Consider the following 13,471-nt stretch of genomic DNA (forward strand, 5'->3'; position numbering starts at 1 on the left):
GTTTGGGTTCTGCCAGGGCCACTCAGCTCCTGACCTCATTACAGCCTTGGTTCAAAGGTGGACAAAAGAGCTGAATTCCAGAGGTGAGGTGAGAGTGACAGCCCTTGATATCAAGGCTGCATTTGACTGAGTGTGGCATCAAGGAGCCCTAGCAAAACTGGAATCAATGGATATCAGGGGACAAACACTCCGGTGGTTGGAGTCATACCTGACACATAAGAAGATGGTCATGGTTGTGGGAGGTCAATCATCCCAGCTCCAGGACATCTCTGCAGGAGTTCCTCAGGGTAGTGTCCTAGGCCCTAATGTCAGAGGTGGGGATGTTCGCCGATGATTGCACAATGTTCAGCACCATTCGTGAGTCCTCAGTTACTGAAGCAGTCCATGTTCACATGCAACAAGATCTGGACAATATCCAGACTTGGGCTGACAAGTGGCAACTGACATTTGTGCCACAGAAATGCCATAGAACATAGAACATAGAACATTACAGCGCAGTACAGGCTCTTCGGCCCTCGATGTTGCGCCGACCTGTGAAACCAATCTGAAGCCCATCTAACCTAAACTATTCCATTATCATCCATATGGATGACATATGGATCATATGGATATGGATGCCAGGCTATGACCATCACCAATAAGAGACAATCTAACCACCGCCGCTTGACATTCAATGGTGTTACCATCACTGAATCCCCCACTATCAACATCCTGGGGGTTACCATTGACCAGAAACTCAACTGGACTCACCACATTAACAGAGTGGCTACAAGAGCAGGCCAGAAGCTGGGAATACTGCAGCGAGTAACTCACTTCCTGACTCCTCAAAGCCTGTCCACCATCTACAAGGCACAAGTCAGGAGTGTGATGGAATACTCCCTACTTGCGTGGATGAATGCAGCCCCAACAACACTCAGGAAGTTTGATACCATCCAGGACCAAGCAGCCTGCTTGCTTGACTGCTCTACATCCACAAGCATTCACTCCCTCCACCACTGACGCTCAGTAGCAGCAGTGCATACTATTTCCAAGATGCACTGCAAGAATTCACCAAAGGTCCTCAGACAGCACCTTCCAAATCCACAACTACTTTCATCTAGAAGGACAAGAGCAGCAGATATATGGGAACACCACCACCTCCAAGTTCCCCTCCAAGTCACTCACCATCCTGCCTTGGAAATATATTGCCGTTCCTTCACTGTCGCTGGGTCAAAATCCTGGAATTCCCTCCCGAATAGCATTGTGGGTCAACCCATAGCAGGAGGAATGCAGCGGTTCAAGAAGGCAGCTCACTACCATCTTCTGAAGGGCAACTAGGGATGGGCAAGAAATGCTGGCCAGCCAGCGATGTCCACATCCCACAAAAAAAAAAGCCAGGGAACTATAGACCAGTGAGCCTTACGTCAGAGGTGGGTAAGTTGATGGAGGAGTTCTGAGGGACAGGATTTACGTGCCTTTGGAAAGGGGAGGACTGCTTAGAGATAGTCAACATGACTTTGTGCGTGGGAAATCATGTCTGACTACTTGATTTGAGTTTTTTGAAGAGGTGACAAAGAAGATTAATGAAGGCAGAGCAGCAGACATTGTTGATATGGACTTCAGCAAAATGTTTGGCAAGGTTCCACATGGTAGATTGGTTAGTAAGGTTAGATCACATAGGATCCAGGGAGACCTGGCCAATTGGATGCAAAATTGGCTTAAAGATAGGAGACTGAGGGTGGTGGTGGAAGACTGTGACCAGCTGTGTGTCATAAGGAGCGGTGCTGGGTCCACTGCTTTTTGTCATTTGTGTAAATGATTTGAATATAGGAGGTATGGTTAATAAGTTGGCAGATGACACCAAAAGAGATGTTGTAGTGGACAGTGAAGAAGATTATCTCTGAGTACAACAGGATCTTGATCAGATGGATCAGTGGGCTGAGGAGAGGCAGGTGGAGTTTAATTCAGATAAATGTGAAATGTTGCATTTTGGTAAGACAGTGGCAGTGCACCTGTCTCTCGGTCAGGAAGATAGACACTAAGTCTGTCTCGGTACCTGTGCCCTCTATGTGCCTATGTTTTGGATTTCTGATCATTTTAGCAAAAGTTATGTGCAATAATGTTTATTTTCTTTTCCCAGCTTTTTCTCAGGATCCAAGCTTGTCAATGCAGTATGAGGATCAGGTATGAGAACACGATGGTACTGTGAGTTTCATATTTAATTGGGCTAAAGCTGAGGTGATCCCTAAATGTATATCTATTACAGATCGATTTTATTTTTTAAGTTTGTGCTAGGTTTGTACATGACTTCACAATGTATGCAGCGTTCAAACTGCTATGTCCTACTCGGGCTGCAGAGCAGTCCAGCTGTAAGGTGCAGTACTGCTGGATTGGCTTGAAAGGATTAGTTTCATTTAGAAATTTCACAAATCTACCTTGATTTTTCTCCTTTTCCAAAGGCGCTGACCCCTTTGTGAGGGGATCCAGGCTCCACAGGTGCTGACTCTAACCGGGTTCTGTGGGCTATGACCCCATGCCATCATGTCGGAAATAGTTCACTGCTCACCCACATGTACTGTATTTATCTGAGGCTGTAATAAATATCTCTATTGTTTTTCACTGCCCTAATCTGGACTTTCATAATCCAGATTCAAGTTAGACCAGTTGCACATGTGGACTGATGATCTCAGATTTTGTACCAATGTTTTTGAGAGTGACATGAGTTTTTAAGAAAGTCAGAGCATACAGATATTTGTTGTCCTTTGAGGGCAGTATGGTGGTTAGCACTGCTGCCTCACAGGGCCAGGAACCGGGGTTCAATTCCAGCCTTGGGTGACTGTGTGGAGTTTGTACATTCTCACTGTATTTGTGTAGGTTTCTGCCGGGTGCTCCAGCTTCCTCCCATACTCCAAAGATATACAGCTTAGGTGGATTGGTCATGCTAAATTGCACCACAGTGTGTAGGGTTGTGCAGCCTGGGTGGATTAGTAATAATTCATCCGAGCGTGGGAGCTGGGTCTAGGTAGGATGCTCTTCAAGCGGCCGGTGCAGACTTGTTGAGCCAAATGGTCCCTACCTGCACTGTAGGAATGCTGTGATTCTCTGGAGGCCCTTTCCGGGATCACTCAAGATATTTCTTGAACGAAGAATTGCAAAGAATTACAAAGCTAGTAAGAATGTATATCTGCTTCAGAACTGGGAAATTTGTTCTATTCACCATACAATGTAATTCAGATCAAACACTCTCAGGAAAAATGCAGTATAGTTTAGTTAAGAGTACTGTAAAGCTTCCTCTATTCTGAACTATCAAACACTCCCAGGATAGGGTCTGCACAAGATAAGGTACAGAGCAAAGATCCTTCTAAACAGTCTTCATTAAACTGTCCCAGCATAGTACAATATGGGGTTAAGTATAGAGAAAACCTCCCTCTACGTTGTCCTAATCAAATGCTGATTAAGCAAGTACAATGTGAGTTAGATTAGACCACAGACACCTGCTTTCTGGACTGAATCTGTTCCATCTCATCTCACATAGGGATTCCTTTCAGCTGACAGATGAAGGAGATTTCCAGCCTTTGACCTTCATTGGTTCTGAGTGCAGGTTTTGGATGTCTAACCCAGTGCAGTCTCCAGGCCCTGTGTGTTTTTTCACAGCAGTTTGAAATTTTGGAGTAAAATTGTGCTGTGCAAATGGAAGGATAACAATGGTGTTTTCTCTTTTAATGGCAGGTTTCAATTCTATCTGCAATGGAGCTAATCTGGAATCTCTGTGAGATCCTGTTCATTGAGGCAGCTCAAGGTAAAACTGAGTAGGTGCCAGTGATCGACTTGTGTAATTTAATTTTATCGGTATTTACTTTTGGGTCATAGATGACACTAGCACCAGTGATTGGCCATCTGTTACCTGTTCTCAGGACAATGAATGGTTATGTTTCAATCAATCAGTCAATCACAGCTGGAATCAATATGTCAATATGTTACTGTATGACAGAAGAGTGTGGAAAGAGATTGGAGTTAATGAGGGATTGGAATGCGCCAGGCCTCCTGTTCCTGATCATCACCTGAAGATTTGCCCTGAAGGGAACTAATTGAACTAGTTGAGTTTTTACAACAAGCCAATACCATCATGGTGATTTTTCTAGTTTCAACCACAAATTGGGAATTTTACTGAATTAAATTTTATGTCTTGTTCAGGTAGGATTTGAAAGCACAATATGATGGGCTGCTGGTTCAGCACCACCAGTAGACAACTAAAGTTCATACAAGTAAAACATCAGTGCAGCCTACTTGAGGTGACTCTGGTACTGCATCACCGGGAATTGTGTGGACCAGAATGCATTAGACTACAATCTCAGTATTCAAAGCGCTATTTGATATAAAATGGCCTAATTCTACTGGGGAACATTCCATCAGAGCTGCTGCTCTTGGTACTGTATGAAAGAAGAGTGCGGATGCAGACCAGAGTTAAGCTGATTCTAAATCCCTTTTGTTGAATAACCTGACTGCCATTGTTAGCCTTGAATATGAAACCTGCCACTGGAGGAGTGTAAAATCAAGGGGAACCTGTATCCCAGCAGAACAAAACTTGCCTGAACCTGGAGGGACCCATACCCCAGCGGAGACTTGAGTCTGTGGGTCACATGCTCCAGTGGGGACCCAAACCCAAAACTTGGCTGCTGCAAATGCATTGTGACTCTGAATCATTTTAACTGGATGTTTTGACTGGTTCATGGAAATACTAAGGCACTAATGTCTGATTTCAGGTGGTTCCCTCATATTACATCTTCTGGACTGGATCAGACTGCATATTTGCCAGGTGGATGCTATGTCTGATCAGATCATGACTTCTGAAAACCCTGTGGAACATCTGTACTACTGGAATGTGGTGAGTGGTGACCTAGTGCTGCCAGGGATCCTGGCTCTCCACAGTTCCCCTGAGGAGGTTATAGTGGTTGGGGTGATGTTTCTAGGGAACAAATTTCCTGTCCTATAGGATTGTCTGTGTTATTTGATTCATGCTGGCCAGAAAGAAACTCATTCTCATCCATGTGTCAGCTGGATGCTACATGCAAACGCTGTGTTCAGGCATCACCAAGAATTGTGTGGGCCAGGACATATTAGGTTAGTGTCTCAGTATTCAAGGGTTTAGCTGAGACCAAAGGCCTAGGTCTACTGGGGAAGAAAGGGAAGGTTCCATCAGAGCTCCCACTTTTTTGTTACTGCATAACAGGAAGAGTGTGGATGTGGACCAGAGTTAAGCTGGTTAATGAGGGGATGGAATGGGCCAGGTTTCCTGTTCCTGATCACCGCCTGGTTCTCTGTGCTGAGAAAAGTGTGAGGTTGAGTGTGCTTTATTGTGATGGCCCCCATAATTTCCAGTCTTAGGCAATGACAGTAGTCAGACAGTGCCTTGGCTAGGTACCTGCAGGGAATTTAAAGTTCCTCATTTTGTGTACCGTGAAATAATTAGTATGCTGTTTACAATGGAGCTCTAGTGATTCAGAGTGGTACATTCAGGTTTCTGATGCAAATGGAATGATAGTGTGGAGGTGTTGGTGTTCAGCTCCAGGGTCAGGTGTAGCAGGGATTTTGTCCTGCAGGAGGGGTCTAAGAGCTTGTGTGAAGTACAAGTGAAGTCTGTCAGTTAGACTGTCTCTAAGGCAGAGAAGTTGAGGGTCTAACACTTGTAACATGCTTGCTTATATTTTTCTAGGTTACTGGCTATGTGCTACAAGGCCGATTGGAGGAGGCTCGACAGTTGCTGTCTAAGAAGGCTGTGACTGAACCTGCAAACAGTTCGATGTACAGATGTATGGATGAACTGATGAGAAAGATGCCTTTTTACACTGTATGTTGCTAAGTTGGTTTTGTTTGCCACCTTTACCCCCACCCCAACTCACTCATCCTACCTTCCTGGCATTCTCTGAAGGCACTTACTCACTTTTTGGGTGGAGTTGCCAAGATCATTTTGTACACTGGTCCAAATGGCTAATTTTGTTTCTGCCAGTTTTTTTCTTGTTTCTCTTCCCTCAAGTGATGACTGCTAAAGTATTTTTCTTCAAGTTCTGATTTCTCTGGTTTCTCCTTTAAAGCATCTGTTATTTATGTGAACCTTAACCCATCAGTACAGCAACAGAGACCCATGTCTGGCTTTACTGCTACCTACTAGCATGCTCCAATCTGGGACAACTGAACAGTGATCAAAACAGGTTCTTGCTGTTTTTTTCTCTGCATTGCCCTCCATTTGGGATACTAATATCATTTGTCTCATTTAAACTGCTATTTCTCAGAAATGCGTAGAAAACAGACTGATTAATTTACAAAATTAAAAGATTTATAATTCTGAAGCTGGATTGCTGCTGTTTAGTGTATAGAACAAGGGGTTGGCTAAATTCACTTTACAGATAGCACTACTGCAGCAAAGGAAACTTTCATTCAACATCTGGTCTGTCTTCCAGTTTCTGCCCATGAATTGAAAGGATAGTAGTCAAACCAATCTCTTCAACTCACCTGTGTTGTGACATCAAGGAGGAAAGAATGTAGGGTTGAGGATGGCAAGGCTGTTGAGCAGTCCCCGGTGGTTGAATCCAGCATAGGTGTCCACCATAGCGCTATCTCTAATCCAACCCACGAGGGCCAGATAACTTGGTCTCAAATGTGCTTCTGTTTTATATTAAGTGAATTTTGTTGACTGTTGTAGAATTTTGAAAATAATTATTCTTTGAGCCTTTCCTCAGCAATAGATTATCTCTAAACAGGTATACCGCAGTTTAAATATTAGTGACATAAGACGTGGCTTTGAGACAACACCGAAGCTCACAACAACAAAAGCTTTGGCGATCCCCTCATTGCCCTCGTGTCTTGAGGCTGGACAGGTGGAATATCGTAGATATGAGGAGTTGCTTCTTCTCTGTCAGGAATTAGACATTGCCACTGAAAAAGGAGCAGGTGTTGCTGGGAAATTGCCCTTGGCGGCTATCCTGTAACTAAAGGCTGTCCTCTTGTATTGTTGGAATGGCTAGCTAGTCTATTTCCCTACAGGTAGCATCCCAGTCAAGACTGACTCTGTTCCTCTGGCTGTATTATGTACTAGTTAGGAGTGAGCTGTTTTTTTTTTCTCTGTCTTGTAGCTCAGGCAGATTTTAACACCCCTACTGCCATCCCCGATAAGATAGCTGACTCATCAGGAACACGAAGATTTACTTTGGCACCCAGGCTCTCTGCACTGGGCCCATGCAAGTTGCAGTCTTTGTTCATTTAGGAACCTAGTATTATTTCCATTCATGTGATCCTAACGCTCAAATTTTAACATGATATGAAACTGATATTACCCATATGATCAGAGAATTGAACCATTACATGCTTTCTTCACTTTCTCTTTGTCTTCATCTCAGCATAGCAGTAATCAAACTATAACTGAGTTTGAGTTGAAATGGCGTTATTGGCAAGAGGAATGTGAGCGATGCTTGAAAGAGGGAATTTTTGCATCCAATGATAACCTGCTGCTAATTTGCAAGGTAAGGAAGAAGGCCACTGCTGAGCTGTCGTTGAACCACATTGCTTATCATTAAATACAAGAAGAATTGAGGTTATGTTTAGCTGTAAAGGGCATTGCCGGGGCAAATTTAGAGTACTGTGCACAGTATTGGGCTCCTTATATAAGCAAGGATGTGAATACATTGGGAGCGGTTCAGAGAATGTTTACTAAATGAATGCTTGTAATGGGTGGGTTGCCTTATATGAGAAAAGGTTGGACAACCTAGGCTTGTATTCACTGGAATTCGAAAGAGTAAGAGGTGATTTGATTGAAATATATAAGATCCTGTGGGGGGGTTCTTTCAGAATGCGTATAGAAAGTATGTTACCTCTTGATGAAGAATCTACAACTAGGGCTCACTGTTTCAAAATAAGAGGTTGCTCATTTAAGGCGGAAAGGAGGAGAATTTTTTTCTCACAATCACGAGTCTTTAGAATTCTCTAAAAATTCTCAAAAAAACCACAGGAAGTAGAGTCTTTGAATATTTTTAAAGTAGAGGTAGACAGATTCTCGATAATCAAGGGGTTAAAGTTGATTGGGGGTAGGTAAGAAAGTGGTGCACCTAGATCAGCCAAGATTTCAATGAATGGGAGAGTATGCTCAAGTGGGTGAATGACCACTTCAAGCTTTAAATTTGTATGTTCATGTACTGGTGCGCACAGTGAAACTCTTAGGAAGAATGTTAAAACTCTCATTCATTCTCAGTATATTAACAGTAGAGAAGCCAATTAAAAACACCCATCCCCAGCAGCAGGCTATTTGTGGAGCTCTTGCAGATCATCAGAGCACAAAAACATTTAGAAACCAGGAGAAAGTCATTAGGATCATTAGGGATATCCCTTTATAGAAAAATCTATCTTGGTTTCTCTTCAAATTCATCACTCCTACTTAATACAAAACTAATTGTTGCTTAAACACGTTTGCACAAACTTCTTCAACACCCTTTTTCGTTTAGTGAAATCAAGTAGAAAGAGTGAGACAAAAGGGGGAGTTTTCAGCAAAATGTAAAAGTGGCATGCTGTAGAGATAGAGCTGAGACCTCAACAATTTACAAATATACAAATTACTTCAATAAAGGGACAGAAGGCATGGTTGCAAAATTTGCTTATGACACAAAGATGTGTATAAAAGTAAGTTGTGAAGAGGACATAAAGAAGCTACAAAATATAGATAAGTTAAATCTATATGGGTGAAAATGCAGCAAATTGAATACAATGTGGGGAAGTATGAAATTGCCTATTTTGGCAGGAATAATAATGAAAGCCTATTCTCTAAAAGATGAGGGGGTGCTGAGCTCTGAGATGTGTCCTAATGCATGAATCACAGGTATGCAGGTTCAGCAAGTAATTAGAAAAGCTAATAGAATGTTATCTTCTATTTTAAAGACAATTTAATCCAAAAGTAGAAAGACTATGGTACAGTTATACAAGGTGATACTGCATCTGGAATACTGTGTACTGTACTTATTTAAGGAGGGATTCATTAAGAAGGAATTAAGAAATTAATACATTGGAAGCAGTTCAGAGAAGGTTTACCAGATTAATACCTGTAATGAGTGCATTATCTGAAGATGAAAGATTGAACAGGCTAGATTTATATTGGCTGGAGTTTAGGAGAGTAAGTGGTGACTTGATTTAAACAGAAGATCGTGAGTGATCTTGACAGCGAAACCTAGAACTAGGTGTCACTGTTTCAAAGTTGCCAATTTAAACATGATGAGGCAAAATATTTTTGGAGTGTTATGAGTTGTTAGACCTCTGTTCCTGAAAAGGTGGTGGAAGCAGAGTCCTTGAATAATTTAAGGTAGAAGTAGATAGATTCTTGTTAGACAAGTGGATAAAAGGTTATTGGGGTAGGCAGTAATGCAGATTTGAGGTTGCAGGCAGATCAGTAATTTTATTGAATAGTAGAGTAGGCTTGAGGGGCTGTTGGCCTAATCCTACTCTGTGTTTGTAAGTAAAATGTACAAATCTTTCATGCTTTATAGACGAATAACTGTCCTGAATCAAAGATTGATGAATAGAGCTGAGAGGGAGATCTGTTATGATCTAGTTAAAGGTAGAACACAATCGAGATGTTAACTGGTTTGCTGCTATTCCTGTATTTAGGCAGTTGTATGTAGACTCAATAAAATGAGGCCTGAGATCTGTCCTGTACTATGGTTTCAACCTCGCATCAAGCTATTTATTTACCCACCAAGACAGGGCCTTTTTAACCATTATTGACCTAATCCATAGAAATCTTATGGTGCTCCTCATAACAACATTAAATGTTCAAGAGACTATTAAAAAGAGATTTTTGCTTTCATTGCCAGACCCAGAGACCATTCCAGATGCAGTCACTGAAGAATTCCTTAAGCTACATTTCCTTTGTAATGTATCCTGGTAGTTATTTTGATAAGTGAAAACGCCCTGCAATGAGGTTCTTATGATAGTGTCAACTACTCCACAGGTGTGTCGTAACATTCTGTGAATGTCCTGCAGTTGGGGATTGTTTAAATTCATTGGAACAAATGAAAGTGAGTCTAATGAATGGTCAAGGCATTCTGCTTGGTGTCAGTTTACTTGTGCTTTTGCTGCTGGCAGTTAGCATTGAGATCCTGAACTGAAGTTCTGTTTGCTACTTCACACTGAACCACTGTGGCATGGCCAACTGGCATGCCCCTAATCCTTCTAGACTGAGCTCAACTAATTGGTGTTTAAAATGTTTGAGGTGCAACTTTTGTAAGGAACTCGAAACAATTTCTGTTTCTTCATTAGATCCTAGCAGGTGATGAGAATGCAGTGTGTGACAAGAAGGATATCTTGTCTACCTGGTACCACCTACTGGTCAGCAAGCTGTTGTACTGTCACCCAACTGTAAAACCTACAGACCTTTATCAATATGCTGAGGTAAGAAACCTTCAGAGAACTCCTAACTGCCCAGGTTATCTAGCAAAATATTGTTCTTGTTCTGTCAACAATGGTCTTTAATATGGTTAAATGGAGAAATCTATTCAGGCAGTTGCTCCCTGAACCTGATACTTGATATAAGAATGGAGGCAGAAGTGAATATGTCAGCGAGCATTCCAAGTTAAACGTCAGCCTTAACTTTGAGTTTAGTTTGGCCAGATTGTATTAAAGCAACTAAAGTTAAGAAAAAGTGTTGAAAATACAGAGCAAGTTAGTTTGAAGTTAGGTGTTTGCGCGACAATTGATGGGACATTGCAAAGGAAGTTTTCCCTTGTATCTAACCCACGCTGTATTTGACCAGGAAGTCTTTGATGGAGCAGTGTATAAGGAGATTTAAATAAAACAAATTCTATTCTGATGAAGGGTCACTGCTCTGGAAACATAGCTCTATTTGACTCTCCGCAGCTGCTGCCAAACTGCAGGGTCCATTGTACCTTGAAGGTGGCAACGCAGGTCGATAGAGTGGTCAAGAAGGCATACGGCATGCTTTCGTTCATCGGTCGGGGTATTGAGTACAAGAGTTGGCAGGTCATTATTGCAGTTGTATAGGACTTTGGTTCGACCACATTTGGAATACTGCGTACAGTTCTGGTCGCCACATTACCAAAAGGATGTGGATGCTTTGGAGAGGGTGCAGAGGAGGTTCACCAGGATGTTGCCTGGTATGGAGGGCGCTAGCTATAAAGAGAGGTTGAGTAGATTAGGATTATTTACATTAGAAAGACAGAGATTGAGGGGGGACCTGATTGAGGTCTACAAAATCATGAGAGGTATAGACGGGGTGGATAGCAAGAAGCTTTTTCCCAGAGTGGGGGACTCAATTACTAGGGGTCACGATCTCAAGGTGAGAGGGGAAAAGTTTAAGGGAGATATGCGTGGAAAGTTCTTTACGCAGAGGGTGGTGGGTGCCTGGAACGCGTTGCCAGCGGAGGCGGTAGAGGCGGGCACAATAGCGTCATTTAAGATGTATCTAGACAGATGCATGAATGGGCAGGGAGCAGAGGGATACAGATCCTTGGAAAATAGGCGACAGGTTTAGATAGAGGATCTGGATCGGTGCAGGCTTGGAGGGCCAAAGGGCCTGTTCCTGTGCTGTAATTTTCTTTGTTCTTTGTTCTTTGCTGAGTTTCTCCAGTATGTTTTGTTTTTGTTTTAGGAGATTTAGTGTGTTTCTATTCTGTACTGTACCTGCTCTGAAGATGTTTGATGAATTGGATTTGTGAATACTTGATAAAGCAGTTGTGAACTTCCTGAAGTTGGCTGTGATGTTTGAATACACTAAATTCAATGCAAAGCGCACTGTTGTTGAAGTTAAACATTTAGGGAATCTTTTCTGAAATTGATAAAGCTGGGTAATTGTTCAGACTCATCATGTGTGTTGAGGTTAATTCAGATATTCAGAATGTTTTGCAAGCAAACTGTAGTTTGTGACAGTCACTTTTTAGGTGGTGCCCTCAGCACTTTGGTGTTTGTGAATATTCTGGTGTAAATGGATTTGCTTATTGCCCTTACCGTGGCTTGATCAATTTGCTTTGTATCTTGGCACTGCTTGCTCCATGTGTACAAAGAAGACAGGCAGACATGGATGTTAAAAAGGGATAGATTTTATGAAGGAGTACAAACTGACAGAGATGAAAATTGCTATAGCTTCACGATTTCAGAAAAGAGTGAGGTCAGATTGCCCAGTGTATTGATTTAATGAACATTAAGGAAGGAAGAAGTCTGTGTAGGACTGGGAATTTGAATTATGACTGGAAACAGTGAGGACATTTCAAAGGAGCCCAGATCAAAGTAGATGGGAAGAAAGTTGATGATTGTGTTCCAGGAAAAGAGTTAAAAGGTTAGAAATGAGCAAACAATGACCTGTTAGCAACAGGTTCTTCTACATTGTGACTTTACAATGACAGTGATTCTTCTCTATGGTGTTTACAGATCTGTCTAAATAATTTTATGTCTTCTGGGAGCAAGCCTGAGGCTCTGGACCGTATCCTGTTGGCAGCACTCGAATTCAACATCCACCAGGTGTTGAAAGACTGCTGGTAAGCATGTATCCACCTGCCAATTGCACAAAGACTGCCGAATTGTATCTTGACTGCCTTCAGAAAGTTAAATGTTGATGACTTCTATTATTTCATTCTGAATGAGAAAGTGGTTTCTTTACAAACTAAATTCATTTCTTTCTCTTGCTGTGCCCAGGCCATAAGAGGGAAGGAGATTGGGCTTCCTTTCAGAAATCAACTCAGTTTTTTCACCATCACTCTAGCTGCTGACTTCCAGTCATGGTTGAGCAGAACTTTTGGGAAGACCGAAATCATCTTGTTCCCAGGCCGCCATCTATCCTCCTTCATGGTCACTGTTAGGTGCTGAACCAGACAGTTTGTAGGATCGCCATCCTATTTGGTCTAAATAAGAGCTTCTCGTTCCATCACCAAGTTCCGCTCCTTCCATCCCTGTAATATTGCTAAACTTGCCCTAACACAGAACCACAGAAGCGTTACAGTGCCTACTAAAATATACTACCTCACACTTCTGGCATTGAACTTCATCTGCCACCTCACTCCGTCAACTTTTGTCATTCTACACTACTCACAGTTTACAATTTTATTGTTTCTCATTTTGTATGATCCACAAATTTTGAAATTGGTCCCTGGACATCAAGATTTAAATCATTAATATATATCAGGAAAGGCAAGGGTCCCAATACCTAACCCTTGGGAGCTTCATTACAAACCTCCTTCCAACTCAAAAAATATCCATTGGCCTTTACTCTGTTACCTATCACTCAACTGGTTTTGTATTTTACCTTGCCACTGTCCCTTTTATTCTACAAGTTACAACCTTTCTCAAGTCTGTTATGTGGCACTGTATCAAATGCTTTTTGGAAATCCATTGTACACCATCTCTTCAGCATTACCTTCACTGATCCTTTCTGTTATTTCTTCAAAACTTCAGTATGTCAGTTCAAAACGATTTCCCCTTTAGAAATCCAGGCTAGCTGTCCCTA

The 13,471-nt window shown here is 42.0% G+C and overlaps 1 protein-coding gene across 5 annotated transcripts in view; it reads left to right on the forward strand.

The window, feature by feature from the left end:
* Positions 1-13,471, forward strand: part of nup85 (nucleoporin 85) — a 47,300-nt gene that overhangs the window by 18,828 nt on the left and 15,001 nt on the right. For all 5 annotated transcript variants that reach the window (XM_048610876.1, XM_048610873.1, XM_020517751.2 and 2 more), the window contains 7 exons: positions 2,120-2,163; positions 3,709-3,778; positions 4,743-4,864; positions 5,693-5,827; positions 7,374-7,496; positions 10,276-10,407; positions 12,400-12,506. In XM_048610876.1, the coding sequence (XP_048466833.1) occupies positions 2,120-2,163; positions 3,709-3,778; positions 4,743-4,864; positions 5,693-5,827; positions 7,374-7,496; positions 10,276-10,407; positions 12,400-12,506 (733 nt within the window). The remainder of the gene's footprint in view (positions 1-2,119; positions 2,164-3,708; positions 3,779-4,742; positions 4,865-5,692; positions 5,828-7,373; positions 7,497-10,275; positions 10,408-12,399; positions 12,507-13,471) is intronic.

The sequence above is a fragment of the Rhincodon typus genome, chromosome 23 (assembly GCF_021869965.1).
Source record: "Rhincodon typus isolate 14 chromosome 23, sRhiTyp1.1, whole genome shotgun sequence".
Taxonomy (NCBI): Eukaryota; Metazoa; Chordata; class Chondrichthyes; order Orectolobiformes; family Rhincodontidae; genus Rhincodon; species Rhincodon typus.